Genomic DNA, 16,260 nt, shown 5'->3' with positions numbered 1-16,260 from the left:
GCCTTGAACAAAAAAGCTCAGGAATAGCACTTCAGGCCCTGAGTTCGCACACGTGCGCATGCACGTGTACACACACAAATCAAAGGTGGAATCATCATGTGACCCAGCAATTCGACTTCTGGCTGGGCAGACAGGCCCAAGAACTGAAAGCAGGGAATGGGACAGCTTCTGCACATGGAAGCCCAGAGCAGCGTCCAACTCAATGGTCAAAATGCAGAAGCAACCTTAACATCCGGGGACAGATGGACAAACAGATGGATCCTCCTACAGTGGAATATCACTCAGCCTTGAAAAGTGAACTCTGACAAAAGCTACAACATGGGTGAACCTTGAAGATGGTTGTATGAAAGAAACCAGACATGAAGAAATAGACGCGGACGGGCCGCACGTCCACAGGTACACGGGGAAGCGGAAGAGACACCAGCGGGGGGGAGGGGAAGGGGGGGTGGAGGGGGAATGACAGAGGGCGGGCAGGGATGAGCAGTTCAGAGTTTAAGACCACTGAGTTTCAGCTTAAGATACAGATCCTGGAGCTGGAGGGTAGCAACGTTGTACAATAATGCAAGTATACTTAATTTGCTGCAGAATGGTTAAATCGGTCATTTTTATGTACATCTACCACAAACCAAAATAGAAAGAGATCTACAAGTCACTGGTAGCAGCGCAGAGGTCAGAACTTCTGCGGCCGTCTCTGCAGAGACCACTGACAGCACACACCTGAGCTGGCATTAATTATCACAAGCCGTAGCTTGCTGCATTTGTGGAACTTTCCAGTTCCGTCTGGACTCTTCAGGTATACCCCAAGCCAATCTGAAAACTGATTCCAGACCAGGCTACGCTGGTCACTGCTGGCCTTGGAGGTGGGGGTCAATGGTAGTATCAAGAGGCCATGGCCCCAAGGCCTGGCCTAGACTAGGCAGTGACACAAAGGCATGCAGCCCTTGCCCATATATGCAGTATTAAAAGGCATGCCCATTTCCCCACTTTCATTAGAAACAACCGCGGGGAAAGGAAGGGATTTGCTCTCACTTACGAAGAATTAGCATTTCTTTCCTTCTAAAAGTTCAGTGGAGTGATTCCTCTGAGTGCTCTGTTGAAAAGAAGGGTGGATGAAAAACTTGAAAGAGTAGAATTCTTTCTTAAGCAGCAATACTGGAACTGTGTCCTGAAAGTCTTCAAACAAACGTTCTGTCCACAGATTCAAAATAAGCACATCATCCACCGCCCAGGGAGCTGGCACCCGGCGCTGGGCCGCGGTGGCACCCCGGTGCTGCCTGAGTCTGGAGAAAGATGGCTGCTCCCGTGCGACTCCACAGGTGGACGGGAGGCCGAACTGGGGAACAAAATGTTATTAAAATAATGCGCTGGTGGCTCACACCTGGAATCCTAGCTACTCAGGAAGCAGAGACTTGAGGATCTCCATCAGAACCAGCCAAGGCAGGCAAGTCTGTGAGATTCTTAGCCCCAATTAACTACCAAAAGGTTGGAAGTGGAGCTAAGGTTCTAGTGGTAGAGAGCCAAAAAAGCTCAGGGGAAAAAAAGCATTCAGCCAAAAAGCACTCATGCTACATCCAGACACCAATACCAGCCCCTCCCCTCCCCCCACACAAAACATCCATTCTCACACACCTCCCCGCGGAATGAAAGCATTGTAGAGACAGTTCTTGCTGTCATGATTTAAATGTTACCGCCCACTTGGTTAAAGACAAAACAAGATAAAAGTACATATCAAGTGAACAGACCATACTTTATTGGAGATTTGCTTGGCTACAGTTATTACAAAACAAAAACCAAAACCCAAGAAGCCCCCCAGCTTAGGGGGCTGAGACCCCTAAGGTGCAGGCTGCAGCTTGCCCGTGTGCTGGCTGGGTGAGCTGCGGCCGTGACAATGAGGGAGCAGTGCTGCGCGGGTTTCGTGATCTGAGTCACTTTCCTTCCCCGCGCAGAGCAGAGCAGAGCAGAGCAGGGCAGAGCAGGGCAGAGCAGAGCAGAGCAGAGCAGAGAGCCCCTCCTCCCTGCCCATCTCCATCTGCACTTTTGCTGTGCAACCTGCGACCGCCCCGAACCAAGTGCATCTGCAGAATTTCAATCGTCAAGAACAAACAGTGGTTAGAAAATACTCACAAGCTAGCTTGGGAAAAAAATCACCTTCACGGCTGGTGGACAAGACAATGGCCCCAATGCAAATTCCTACATCTTATTACTCGCAGAAAAATCATCTCACTATTCTTGGTCTTAAACGTATCTTTAAAACTTCTCATGTACAATAGAAAATAAAGGAATTTATTTAGAAATAATTCAACTCCAGAAAAGCAGTTGGAAAAATATACCTAAGTAGATGTCATTAAAATAACCAGAGGTGACACTCGCGGCCTGAGTTCCTCCTCCACAGACAACGCCAGCTGGCCTAGGACTCAAACACAGCTTTAGCTACATGAGGATGCCGAAGTCCTGGCTTGCTGGCTCAAGTTCTATGCAGAAGGATTAGATGCCCTAGCCCAGCAAGGGGAGTTTAAATCAACAAGGCCCGGAGGAGAGCCATGGCCGGGCTGGTCGTCCTCACCGCTGACCTCCCCTGACTTTCAGGCAGCCAGGGGAGTGGTTGTTAGAAACGAACCAACGGAACGAAGGGGCGGCCCTCACATCACCACTCAGGGCAGGGCGTCTGCCCGTCTCTGAGGACAAGCTATTGTTGAGAAAGTAAAAGGATCAGTATTTAGAGGATAATTACAGGAGTGTGAGAGGTCATTCTAAATTTAATCACTTCACATAAAGTAAAAGAAATGTTAACATTTTAAAAACATAATTAAGAATTCAGTTAACAAATCTCTGCCATATTTTCACAAACAGTATAAATGCCACAGACAAAAATGACCTACTTAAGTTGTGCAAGTATATGACACACATTGCAGGCATGACAATTATCTTTTTCAAATTCGGTAAATCAAAACAGCAGCAAGGCCAAACCACATTTTTCCCCTCTCTCAGGTATAAGAATTTTTTTTTTCTTGAAATGAGGTAAAGCGTGGTACAAGTGCAACAATGCCGACCTGTGCTACATGAACAGAACAGAGGGGAAAGGCGGTTTCAAATGCAGCATAGTTAGGACTGCGGAAAAGTAGGTTATCAAAGAAACAAAAGACATTTACAATGAAGGTTCATGCCAAGTAAGCTGCACACGACCATCACAAGGAATTTCTGCAATTGCTTTTCCACGTTGTGCCTCACCAGTCCTTACACACCGGCGGGGGCTCAGCCACGCCACCAGCTGGCCCCCGTGTTACATTCTGCCTCACACTGGGAAAGCGGGCAAGCCGAGCAGGAGAGGGAGAGGGTCACACACAGTCCTAAAGGAGGGCTACAGAGAAGGGCATTTTTTTTCTTGACAGATGCAAAACATTGCAACAAACAAACCCAGGGAAAACTCCACAGCATTAACACTCAGCACGACCGACCGACGTGCTCAGAACCATTTCCTATGTCTAACTGCAACTTGTTATTTTTTAACTTGGTCACTAGGGGATCAGAGAATGTTTCAAACTGTGAGTCAAATTAGTATCAGCTATTTTTCTCTGACAAAATAAAAACAACGAAATAACTAAAACGTGAGGCTGATAAGACATTGTGAATGGTTGCAAGAAATTTGCACCACTGAGAATGGATAATCTAACCATATCCAAGTCTGAACTTCTTAATATTAACAACAACAACAACAACAACAAAATACATCTTCTTAAAGGTTACAAAATATATTGAGGCATTTTCCTCATGCTGGAAATCATAATTGTGAAACAATCTGATTTTGGTGCCAAGAAGCAAGAGACTCCCTAACCAGTGAGATAAACGTACGGACACAATGCCAAGCCCTTGGCTCCTGGCCTCCAGGGGCTTCTAAATCGAGACCTGTGATGGGACCACAAGCCCCCCCTCAGCAGCAAAACCAAGGATGTCCGGCCACTGTGCAATTAGACAGTTATGCAGGTTAAGAATCGCTTGGTTTTCACTTGCTGTGATCTCTCATGTTAATGTTGCTTAAAAAAATTTCAGACAGACATCTAAAGTTCAAAATTAGAGTATTTTAAAAATGAGTCACTTATTAATTTGCTTAAAAAATCATTCAGTAATTGAGATCTCCAAACAACCAGCGAGAAGCTCCATCTCCCCCTCCTTCAGGGTGCGGGGGAGGGGGGTGTGTATGGGGGGAGGGTGGAGCTGGCAGCCTCGAGTCTGCATCCACATAGGCATTTCTCTGCAGGTGCACAGAGGCCACTTGTAGATGAAAACAGAAATGCAGCATTCATCTCAACTCCAGAAGGACATGCAGGCAAAGAAGGCCTCGTGTGCTCAGCCCCTGCACTCGCTCCTGGGCTCAGCTTTCTTACACTTCAAGCATAATTAACCGGGCAAATTGCAGCAAACCTCCACTGGTATGCTGGGAGTGCAAGACCAACCCATAGCTTTTTAAAAGGTAAATTAAGAGGTATTATAGTTACAGTGCAAAAAATAAAATAAAATTTCAAGCATAATACATAAACATAGCACCAAACAGGGGGAAAAAATGCATGCAAAAAGGAAAGAAAAACTGAGGTATTTAAGTGAAGAGTGCCTATGAGTCTAATTAAAGAAACTTAGGCAAAAGCCTAATTTTTGTTTCCTTTTTCCCAAGATGGAAATAATGAGCTAGTTTAAGTTAGTGACTAAAATCACAGATGTATCAAAACGATGGCAGTTTATGGCAAAGGTTAAAGTTTGTGTCGCTGACAGCATGGCCTGGCTAGGGGAGGTACGCATGCAACCTGGCGGGAGCCTGGGGAGGGGCTCCCAGAGCAGGCAGGAGCAGGCTCCCTGCTTCCAAGTGAGCAGCGGTCCATAGAAAGTCTGCAGCATTCTGAGGGGTCATATGTCTACGGGTACTTGTTAGAGCAACAGCCTACAGGCAAAATTCTTTGCCACAGAAATTCCACCAGTGGAATTCTCTAGCAGGAGGGTTTTATTTTATTTTTTTGTAAAATAGAATATTTACCCCAGATTAATTTTTTATTACGCTATCTGCTTTTTAAAATGTCTTCGGTACACGTGACAGATTCTAGCATGATCCTGCAATATGTTACAAGTGTACGGTGAGCTGTCCATCTCGGTCTCAGCATCTCACACCTAATCAAATCAAGGAGATACAAAACAACTGGTTCCAAAGATAATAAGAATTAAAGAAGAATAGCCATGAAGTTTTCACTTTTAAGGCAAGAACCTTTTTAGGACTATGTGGCATCGGAAACAGCGTTGATTCACCAACGCGCCAGCCAATGGTGGCTAAACTGTCCCTTATTATTACTAAGTGCCACAGCAACCGGCCGAGCACAGCTGGTGGACAGAGGCGGCCCGGGCACGGTCTTGCTCCTGATGGTTCAGTGGCCACCGCTGCACAAGCTCAGCATGGTTGGGGCTCTGTGGGACTGGAGGATAGAGGAGCGTTGAGCTCCATGGTCTTCTAACGCTAAGCAAAGCTGACAAAAACAGATGCAACACACACACACACACACAAAAACACACAAAAAAAAAACCCAACCCAAAACAACGAAAAAAAAACAACAACAACAAAGAAACCTGTCTATCAGTACTTAGAACACTAGCTAAATGTCATCATTAAAGCACTCTTGTGATTTAAACAAAGCAGAAGTGAGGAAAGAAGACAAGATTGTGTTTGCGCAAAAAACTAAAACTACAATTAGTTCCAAAAATTTTATACATTACGTTAAATGTTTTTATTCTGTTATCTATCTTGTTATCAAACAAACTTTAGATTCTGCCTTCGATTCATTCTGCTCAGGACCAATGCGCAATCATCCCTGGGGTGCGGACCCCTCCCCTCAGTCCTGCTTCTTGCTCCGAAGCTCACGACGGGTCAGCTGCCGGGAAGCTGGGGCTGGCTAGCTTTGAGGCTGCGGAGGGCTCTTCTCGCTGCAGCAGATTTGGCGATCCTGTAACTCCGGCCGACACCTTTAAATTTCCCCTTTCCTACGACTTCCACGGTGACTCTGACCTTCCCGTCGTAAGTTCTCTCCGCCGGGCTGTAAAAAGTCCAGACAGCTTGAATTAGCAGGCAGAAGTATTTATTATTATTGTCAGTCAGCGTGGTGCGGGCACTCTTGGGCCGAGAGTCCCAAGTTTGAGCAGACACGGCACAAAGGAAGCGGGCCTTGGGACTAAAGCACGTTGCCCACAGGGCTGCCGTTTCGTCCCAAACTCAGCTTTCCTTTATGAAAACAAAACGAAGAAAAAGAGCAGTCAATCTGAATGAGGGGTGGAAATTGGATAAGAGTGCACCCCAGTGTAAATATTTCTCAGGATAACTGCTTGGTGGTACCTTTGAGAATTTCTTGCTTTTAGGTAGCTCGTCCCTCCCCTCCCCCACATTTTCTCCTTACCTAAATTTGGCGGTTTCTGGTTCCATTTCAAGCAATTCTCTCACCGGAGAACGAGGCACATTTGCAGAAAACTTTTCTGTAATCAAAATGGAAGAGGGACTTGAGTCACAGGCTTGGGGTATTTTTGCAGGCTGGTCTGGCCTCACCCGAGCAGAGCCGGCCATACCTATGAGTGGGCGCATCATGGGATAGTACACCTGCCACACGGTCTCCAGAGACATGCCGCTGTCCATGTAGATGGCGCCAGCGAGGGATTCGAAGATATCCCCCATGGCCTTTGGAACTTCAATGTCTTCTTCTTTCTCCTCGTCCTCCTCGGACCTCCTGAGCTGTTACAGAGAGCGTGACATGTAAGCACAGAGCCCATTTGTAATGATTTTTTAAAAGAATCATTTCTTCAACAAGAGCAACAACACAAAGAATCCAGGGCATATCTGCTATTCACAAAGAAGAAAAAATCTCCACCTCCATTTAGTAGTCTACATCTAGCAAAGGGGAAAAAATTTGCTACTAAATTAAAACATAAGCCAGTACAACACCATTGGAGATAGTCAATGTGTGGAAAACCACTTCTTCAAATGTACTCGACACGGGGGCAGAGGCTCCCCAGAACAGCACGGCACTGTTCTGTCACTTTGACAGGGAAGTTCGTTCTGGAAGGGTTTCCCTCCAGGCTTCCTTTTCATTAAATCACTTAACACAAGTTCACTATAATAAAGTTCCTGATGCACAGGCTAAAATCTTATGTGTTTATCTATATATATGAAAACACTTTTTTAAATCCACAATTCTTTGATACTGAAATTCTGTCCCTAGAAACTTCTCTTAGAAAGGTAACTGGGTATATCAATCTATTCAGCGCACCTATATTTACTAAAAGCCCTAATCAAAGACATCCATAAAGGGCATTTACAGAAACGAGGCCCACGATACTAGCGACCGTATGCCAGCAGTCATGCCTGTCGGCCCAGCACACACAGGAAGAGGACAGACCCACCGTCTGACACAACAGTTCCCCTCCATGCCTCACAGTGGTACGGTGCATCGCAAATGCTCACTGTGCTTATTTCTGAGGAAGCATAATTTGACAACTTCAATTAATGTTCTGGTTTACCTGTATTTTCTAATTTAATAAGCAGTCTTTGGGAAAAAGGATACCAAACATAGAGGGACATATTAACTTTAAATGAATTGCTTAGCCACACCAAGCTCTATAGATTTGCAATACTGACTTAGTGCTCGCATCTCACGGTTGGGGAACAGAAAGGAATTCTAGAACTTAGCAAGTGTTATTCTTACTTCACAGCTGAGGACATGAAGGCCTGCAAGAGAGAGAGAGACTTCCTCAAGATCAAATACTGAACTAGAAAAGCCAGACCACGACATTCCCATACGTTTTTGTAACTTCTACACATATGTTTATACAAACAAAGAGAAGAAATGAACAAAAGCTAGCAGGATCAGTATGCTCCCTGGCATCCAAAGAGAACTTAAATTGTAACACGTCCCTCCCATCTAGAGCTTGGGTGTCTGTGTCCCAAAGCCTGACCCCAGGAGTGGAAGACGTGTAGGTGGAGTTTCCCCGGGGCTTGACCGCTGGCTGTGGAGAAGAGCACAAGACAAGTGGGAACATGAGCTGTGCACAGACTTCCTTCAGTGTTATCTGCCCCACAGCTGAAGTCCCAGACCCACAAAAGCCAAAGGACTCTACTACTCCCAACAACACTTGGAGATAATTAGAGAGACGGTACAAAGGAAAGCAAGAACAATCAGGAACAAATCCTTTGACTCTTTGAAAAAAATCTACAGAAACAAGCAAACAACATGAGTGCTCTCCTAGTGCCTCCAAGGCAGATGAGCGCTGAGGTGGAGGAGATGAGGGCCTGAGCAACACCTTCCCTGTGAAGCTGGGGGCACACATGTCGGCACTCGCTGGTCACCAGAGAACCTCCGGCCAAAGTCTCAAGAGATGCCTCTCGAGTGCCAGTGTCTAGAAGAAGTTTGGTTTCAAAACGAGATCTCCCCACTTCAATTAAAGCAGAACACACTCTTGTGAGGCTTACCTGTGACACCAGCCAGTGTTCGAACCCACTAAAACACACAGAGATGGAGGAGTGACCTATCCAGGGGTGGAAAGGAGGTGCACTTGTGTGGCTTGCTGACTCAACCCTAGGATCTTACCAAGGGCCAAGAACAGGAAGTAACTGGAAAGCCCACTCCTCCTCCTGCCTGAAGGGCCTCGTGGTCATGGAGAGGGCAGGCAGGTCTCAGGGCCACCTGAGTTCCTGAAGGGCCTTTCTGTTCTCTAGAGAAAGCGTGTGACTTGCAGCCACCTGGCCCTGGCCTTCAGTGGTCCCTCGGGTCAGTCATGAAGCCAGAGCTCAAGTGACTGGGACTTCTGGCTGGATGGCTTCCTTGATGTATTTTCAAACAGTACTAACCTCAGAATCCATGCCCTGCATCTCATTCTTCTCCAACTGGAACTGCACGAAGTCATCGATGACGTGGAAGAGCTCGGGGGAGACAGCTTTGAAGTACTTGTGGTAGTCATACTTCACAGCCAGCGACGCGAAGATGGTGTTGTTGACCAGAGCGGAGCGCAGGTCAGTCAGGACCCCTGGGGAGTGCTGTCGAGGGTCTTCATAAAGGTGCTTGGTTATGAGGTAGTCCAAAATCGCATCTCCCAGGAATTCTAAGCGCTGGTAACAATCTGCACGAGGAGCAGAGAGGAAGCAGCGGCTGCGTGACACCACTCACCCTCGGCACCCTGGCCTCACTCTAGAGACGCTGCCTCGGGTCATCATCAAACACCCCATCTTCCTCCATGAGATTACACTCAACGGCTTACTAAAGCCTCTGGAAATTAGGTTTTAATGTCAACTTAAGGCACATACACACATATTATACACATACACATGCGTACAAACGAGGGTCAAAAGTTTCAAATGCCTGTCAGGAAAAAAATGATTTTCCAGGTGCCATCTCGAGCACACTGTCTCTGGTCACTGCTGGCCGGGCAGGCTCTGGGCCCCATGGGCACTGTCACCTGAGTTACGCCATGTGTGGCACACACTGCTCTGCTGCCCTCACTGCACACTGTCATACTCTGGAATGTGTGGATAAGTGACACCTCTTCTCACCACACCTGGCCACACAGGTTACACAGTGACAGCTGGAAAAAGAGGACCCTCTTCTCAACATAAGCTGGAAATACTGACTCTGATCCAAGCCAAGACACTGAGAAAGAAGAGTTGCAGAACTGAACAAGGACCTCGGCAAAAATGGCTGTCAAGATGTGAGAGACTCTCAGAGCTAGGCAACATCTTAGTTTTCTCACTATGATTAGAAGAGGAAACTGAGGCAGACAGGCAGGCAGAGGCTGGCCTTCAGGGCTCCAGCAGAGGGTATAAAGCAGTATGGAAGCCGGGTGCCTGTTCACTTCCCCACAAAGAAAGGCAGCCTTTACTCAGTAAGCCAGTTTCCTAACCAGAATCAGTCATTCTCTTTTGGTTTTAAACTTTACAGATCGTCTTAGCCTACACTGCTTTTATTCCAGAAACTACAACTCTGGACTTGTTTGGGCATTCTAGATTCAAGCATGTACCATCCATGTAGAGAAAACAAAACTGAGTCACAAGGTGAAGCTAATCTTCAATTGGGGGATGGAGTGCTTCTTGCAATCCTTATGGGTTAAGAGCATACTAAATAAAAGAATTGAACAGAGCACAACAAACACCTAAACATGACAGCAGAGCCAGCTTTCCTGTGAAACCGTGTCTACTAACTTTCCTGTCTTTAGGTTTAAAAAACTCAAGAGGGCCTCTGACACATCTAGGAGGGAAAGGAAAGCCGAGGATCAATTAAGATCCCTACGCAGCACTGAATGTGCAGGAAGAAAGCATGAGTGGAAGCAGACGGTAAATACACGAAATGCTATAGCTTAAATCTCTCCATGCAGCACATAAAATGAAATCAGGGAAAGTGTGCAAGATCACCACTGTCCAAGTTTCTAAGCAGTTCTTCCTCCCCCAAAAGATAGGAAAACAAAGATCTTTCTCTTTTCTCTAGCTCTCGCCCAACCGCACATATTAAGCACTCAGACTGCCCGTGCATAGATCATTTTTTATAAGACCCAAATTATGCACCAGGCAGCGTTTCCGGGTCAGGGCCGGCATGGTGTGGGCTCCTTACCTGTGATGGTGTTGTAGTGGTAGGAGGCGTGTGTGAAGGCCTGCAGAAGGTAAGCCTTGTTCTTGAATCTGTAGCTGATCTTCTTCTCGAAGTTCTCAAAGCCCGATATCAGGTGGTTGAGGGTTTTATCTGCATCTGGGTGGTCAAACATACACCTGGGTGGGATCTTCAGGGAGCCGTATTCCAGGCCGGTCCGTCCTGCAGAGCGGGGGCCGGCCGCTGGGGCTGTGGCGGAGCTCCCTAAAGGGCTCCTTTGTTGGCTGCCGCCGAGGTCCCGGGCAGTCCTTTTCATTAGCGGGAGCACCTTCAGCCCCAGCGAGCAGAGGAAAAGCTGTGCTGCCCTCTCCCCGCAGCTGGTCAGGTAGCAGCCCAGCAGGGCCTCCACGCAGTCTGCTATGCTCTTGTCGGCAATGCACTGCTCTGTGTGCAGGTCGTAGGAGAGTGACTGCTTCCCCGTGTCAACCCCACAGTTCTCTTCGGACGGATTCCAGAACCCCACCACGAAGTCGTCCTCTTCAACAACTTTGCTGGGGTCCAGATAGCACATTGCATCCCAGGAGCTATAGTCGAAATCCTCCAAGTCCGGTGCAAATGGCATATTACCTAAGGAGGATTTTTTGGGCATTTTCCATTCATATGCAGAATCAGTGGTGGAAAAGGGAGAGAGAGAAATTTTCTTTACAAAAGCTCCTGACCCCATCAACATGTTGTCTATAAACTGAATGTGCTCTTGATCGTACTCCAGGAAGTCATCTTCATACTCGGCCTCTTCCTTGGGAGCCCTCCAAGGCAAATCCTCCTCCTCCTCCTCTTCTTCTTCCTCCTCCTCTTCTTCCTCCTCCTCACAGTCCTCATCCAGTTTGCCATTTGCCAGCAGGCGGTCTTTTGTCTGAAACGGGGGATGAAGAAGGAGGGGAAACATAGCTGCTGTTTTTAAAAGGGTTTGAAACTCAATAAAAGCAAGGGTTATGGATAATTTCAAATGACAACCACAAATACTGAAAGGCAACTTTAAAATCATGGCCATTTGTTTTCAATTAACATAAAATAAGTTATTTAATCATATAAACAAAGTAAAACATGTTCTTTGAATGTTCATTTTCTAGGTTATAAAATGACCTTTACGCAATAGAAAGCTGTAAGTTACGAGTCCTGAACAAGGACATAAAGTTCAAATGAACGTCCACGAGGGCAAGTCTCCGGGGAAGGCTGACTGAGGGCCTTGCACCGAGGGCCGCACAAGCCCCCACCCACGATCTCTAAAACACGTAAACTGACTTCCAAAAAGATTTCCAAGTGAATAGAATGAAATTCCAGGTAAAAGAGCATTGTATTTTCAATTAAGAATATAATATAAAAACAGATGAAATTATCTTCAAAACTTTATAACACTAAGATTGTGCAGAAGGATTTTATGATGCTTTATCTCTCTATTTCCATTGCAAATCACAAGACATTTGCTACAACCTAAGATTAAACTGTTTTGCTTAAAAATAAAAATGAGCATTGAACTGAGAAATCACTCTTTCCCTCTGCTTTGAGCTGTAGTGATCAGGGTAACACATTACAGCATAACTGACAAAAATAGCAGAAAACTTACACTAACATGAAACACAACAACTCAATTTCTGTCAAAAGATCTTTGCTAATTCCAATTACTTTGGCAAAAGCTTATTTGTGAATGACAACCTTAATAATGGAGGAAGTTACAATAAAGGTAGAATTTTTGTGCAATGCTAAAAGAAGCCCAATTCCTGTTACACAGTAAACATATCAGCACACATGGGTACACACACACACACACACACACACACACACACACACACACACACACAAACAGAACACACAATACCACTTTACTTTTGGAGCAAAGCAGGAGGGTATGCTTCAATTTTAACTGTATATAACAACTTTCTGGAGTACTCAGAAAAAAATATTTTCAAACTTTTTGTCAAGCATTTTAAAAGTAGAAAAACAGCTAATTTTAAACCAGATTCAAAAGAGATTGAAACACTGTATTTGTTTAAAAAGGAAAAGAAATCACAGCAGAGAGGCTAAACATATAACTGTATTGCTCACTGTTTTTTAATTAAAAAATGAAACTTTTGACAAATAAGGAGGAATACTAAAAAAAAACTCCAGTGGCAGACCTCAAGGAACTATTTCCTGTCAACCTCTGTATTTTTCCAAGGTAACATGAGATGGTTTTGACTATTGTTTGGTTCTTAAGACCAAACAGGACAAGTTGCAATTTAAAACCTCAGGCTGAATAATTTATAAAAATTTGTTTTAAATCCTTGTAAAAAAATCTCTAGTAAGGTGCTACCAAAAGCTAATGCTAACACAAAAGAATAGTTATATCACAAATAAACAGCCTGACGATGAGCAAAAAGACTAATAAAGCCTGATTTTCAGCATCTTCATCCACTAAGGAGTAGGTTCAATCTCACAAAATGAGGTTCTATGGAGTTACCACCACCCTTTCTCCCAGGAGACCTTCACATGCCAAGGTGCCACCACCGATACCAGTCTGCTAAAGGGACAAGCCAGGTGGGAGAACAGGAAGGGCAGATCAAAAGCACCATGGCAGGGGCTGGGAAGGTGGCTCAGTGGTAGAGTGCTTGCCTCGCATGCATGAGGTTTGATTCCTCAGCACCATCATAAACAGAAAAGCTAAAAGTGGTGCTGTGGCTCAAGTGGTAGAGCGCTAGCCTTTAGTACAGAGAGGCTCAGAGACAGTGCCCAGGCTGAGTTCAAGCCCCAGGACCAACAACAACAACAAAAAGTCATCATGGTTTCAAACAGAATGCAAATGGCTACTGCAGAACCTGTGACTCCCTAAGTTAAAGTCTGAGCAGTGTTTTCAATGTGTCCCAAGAACCAAAGTGCCAAGCTGCAGGAACACTAAGGAAAACAAGAACTCTTTACAAATCCAAACCAAATCAACATGGTAATATCACTTTTATGTGATATTTTTGAAGAGTCAATAATATCATGAAACGACATTAATAGAGGATTATTTTTTTTTCTTTTTTATTCTTTGCCAGTCCTGGGGCTGGAACTCAGAGCCTAGGCACTGTCCCTGAGCTTCCTTTGACTCAAGGCTAGCACTCTACCACTTGAGCCACACCGCCACTTATGGCTTTGTTTATGTGGTACCGAGGAATTGAGCTAGGGGTTCATGCATGGTGGGCAAGCACTCTACCACTAGACCACTTTCCCAGCCAGGATTATTATTATTGTTATTGGAGCTTTTCTTCAGAAAAAATACAGCATGTTTCCTAATGTTCAAAATTGACCTGCTTTCGGAGATTCTATGTATTCTAAATCAGTAGGTAATGTCAGTTTTCCAACCTAACTTGCCTTTAACTGTTATCTTAATGTTTTTCCAGGTAAGTTCCATTTATGTGATAAGTCAAATGCTATAAGAATTATATGTCCAACAAGCCAGGAGTGGTAGAGCACAACTATAATCCACTCAGGAGACTGAGGCAGGAGGATCTCGAGTTCAACATCAGTCAGAGTTACACGATAGAACTCAGTCTCAAATAACAACAACAGAAAAGGACTAGAGGTAAGGCTCAAGTAGTACAGGCCCCCAAGTTCAAACCCAAGCACTGTCAAACAAGTACAAAAAAGCAAAGACACAAAACAAACAAGAACAAGGGAAAACACTCGACAAGCAGAAATCAGCATAGTTGTGGAGTAAGTTAACCCTGTAAATATTTAAGATTTATCTAGGATAGGCATGTCAGAAACAAAAGAAATACTATTTTGAAAATACAACATTTCTTTGGAAATGAAGGATCACAAGCCAGTTACTCATGAGTGAGAAGTGAGCCCAGGAAAGAAAGCTGCCAGGATAGCTGTGGCGGTGAGGAGGGAGGGGCTCAGGAGCTCGCAGCCTCAGCCAGAGTTGGTCAGCTATGCTGAGGCCTCCCAGCTGCCCCCTGGTGGCCTCCAAACAAGACAAAGGGAAGCAGGGCTGCTAATACTCGAAGTCTTCCAAAGCCATTATTAGCAAGGCTGAAGTTATTTCCACCAGATTACAACCTTAGGGACGGTGGCATTTCTTTAGATCACAGGAGAAGAAAACAGTCCTGAGAAAGCCCTGAGCTAGCAAAGCTAGCTGGTACTGAAATGAATTATTTCACCCATGGCATGGCAATCACAGGTCAAGGAAAGTCATTTTGTTCAAAAGAATAGGAAAAAGAAAGGAAACTGGGAGAGGTTAGTTAGCTTTTCTTTTTAAATCAAAACATAAAATCTTCTGCCTCTGAAAAAGGAAGGTAACAAAATCATCCTCTAAATACAAAGAAAAGATAGTCAATTTAAAGAAATTATTCAATATATCAACTATCTTCTGTATTGTAAACATACCATGGAAGGGAAACAAACCACCACCAACAACAACAACAAAAAACCAACCAAAATTCTTCAGCTCCCCCAAAAACCTACCATTTCATCTTTCCCCCACTTATCTGTATTCCTTTTGTCTTGACTTACAAGGCAACCAGGGAAAACCTACCATTTCATCTCTCCCCCACTTATCGGAGTTGCTTCTGTCTTGATTTACCACATAGCCAGGGGGAAGCCAATTCACGGGGGGGTCAAATATGGATACCACCATGCGGCTGGGCAGGCCCTTCTTCTTGCCAAGGCGATACAGGTTACAGTTGCTGACCTTCAGCAGAAAAAAATGCACAAGACACTTAGCCATAAATGGTCTAGCAAACCACGCATGGGCCACTTAGCACAGTCTAAATGTTCTTCATTATAACGGCCATGCATGATGGGATAAGAATTTCAAATTCCCGTGTTCTATATTCTCTGGTGTTTCTGAATATAAAATGCAGTCTATTAAAATCTATTATACACAAACATACAATAAATGAGTTAAAAGGAACAATTCCATTTCAGAGCTTGCAAACAACTTGATGATGTATGATACAAACTGCTAACTAGAACTATCAAAGAAGACAAGAAGAGTCCACACCAATAAAATCGAGATGTCACAATATTCTCAATGAAAGGGATAATCTCTACTTACAAATTTCTAGTTATAAATGCTATCAATGCTAGTTACAGATTTTCTAGTAAAAATTGGCAATGCACAGAGCTAAAACAATTTTGATTTCCCTAGAATCTAAGACAGAAATGTAATTTAATTATAACATTCTCTCAAAAATTATCTTTTGTTTTGGATAACTTTTTATGACATTGTTGTCCAACCATTTTTAAATGGAACAAAAGCTAACAAAAAGCATTTGTTTATTCACATCAATGAAACAGTCTTATTATTTACCCTCTGGTCAATTTCAATTTTCTTTTCTATCCCCTCCCTAATTTGCTCCAATCTTTGTAGTTCTCTCTAGTTTTTTTCTTGGAGACTCTGGTCTAGAACTGTTGACCTCAATTCCATTTTCTCAGACTTGCTATTGAAGAATTCATGAGCTCTGTCCCTGTGACTCAGCAGCTACAGACCAAGTACCTGCCTGGGGGAGGCCCTTGGCTAGGAAGCCCAGCAGGAACCAGTCCGAGGCCAGAAGAACAGTTCTCGTGGAGTACATAGTAGACTGTTGGAAAAAGAGCCTGTAGGAACCAGCATTCAGGGTTAAAGCAATCTCCTAGCTGCCTACAGAGG

General features: G+C 44.6%; 1 protein-coding gene across 3 annotated transcripts in view; it reads right to left on the bottom strand.

Moving 5' to 3' along the window:
• Positions 1–1,728: 1,728 nt before the first annotated feature.
• Positions 1,729–16,260, bottom strand: part of Dicer1 (dicer 1, ribonuclease III) — a 65,970-nt gene continuing 51,438 nt past the window's right edge. For all 3 annotated transcript variants that reach the window (XM_069997644.1, XM_069997646.1, XM_069997645.1), the window contains 6 exons: positions 15,145–15,300; positions 10,617–11,505; positions 8,867–9,135; positions 6,592–6,754; positions 6,426–6,501; positions 1,729–6,068 (listed from right to left, as the gene is read on the bottom strand). In XM_069997644.1, the coding sequence (XP_069853745.1) occupies positions 5,903–6,068; positions 6,426–6,501; positions 6,592–6,754; positions 8,867–9,135; positions 10,617–11,505; positions 15,145–15,300 (1,719 nt within the window). In that variant the 3' untranslated portion in view covers positions 1,729–5,902. The remainder of the gene's footprint in view (positions 6,069–6,425; positions 6,502–6,591; positions 6,755–8,866; positions 9,136–10,616; positions 11,506–15,144; positions 15,301–16,260) is intronic.

Source organism: Dipodomys merriami, unplaced genomic scaffold (assembly GCF_024711535.1).
Source record: "Dipodomys merriami isolate MVZ:Mamm:240054 unplaced genomic scaffold, mDipMer1.0.p SCAF_50, whole genome shotgun sequence".
NCBI lineage: Eukaryota > Metazoa > Chordata > Mammalia > Rodentia > Heteromyidae > Dipodomys > Dipodomys merriami.
The sequence above is the reverse complement of the archived record's forward strand: the minus strand, read 5'-3'. Positions and strand labels throughout refer to the sequence as shown.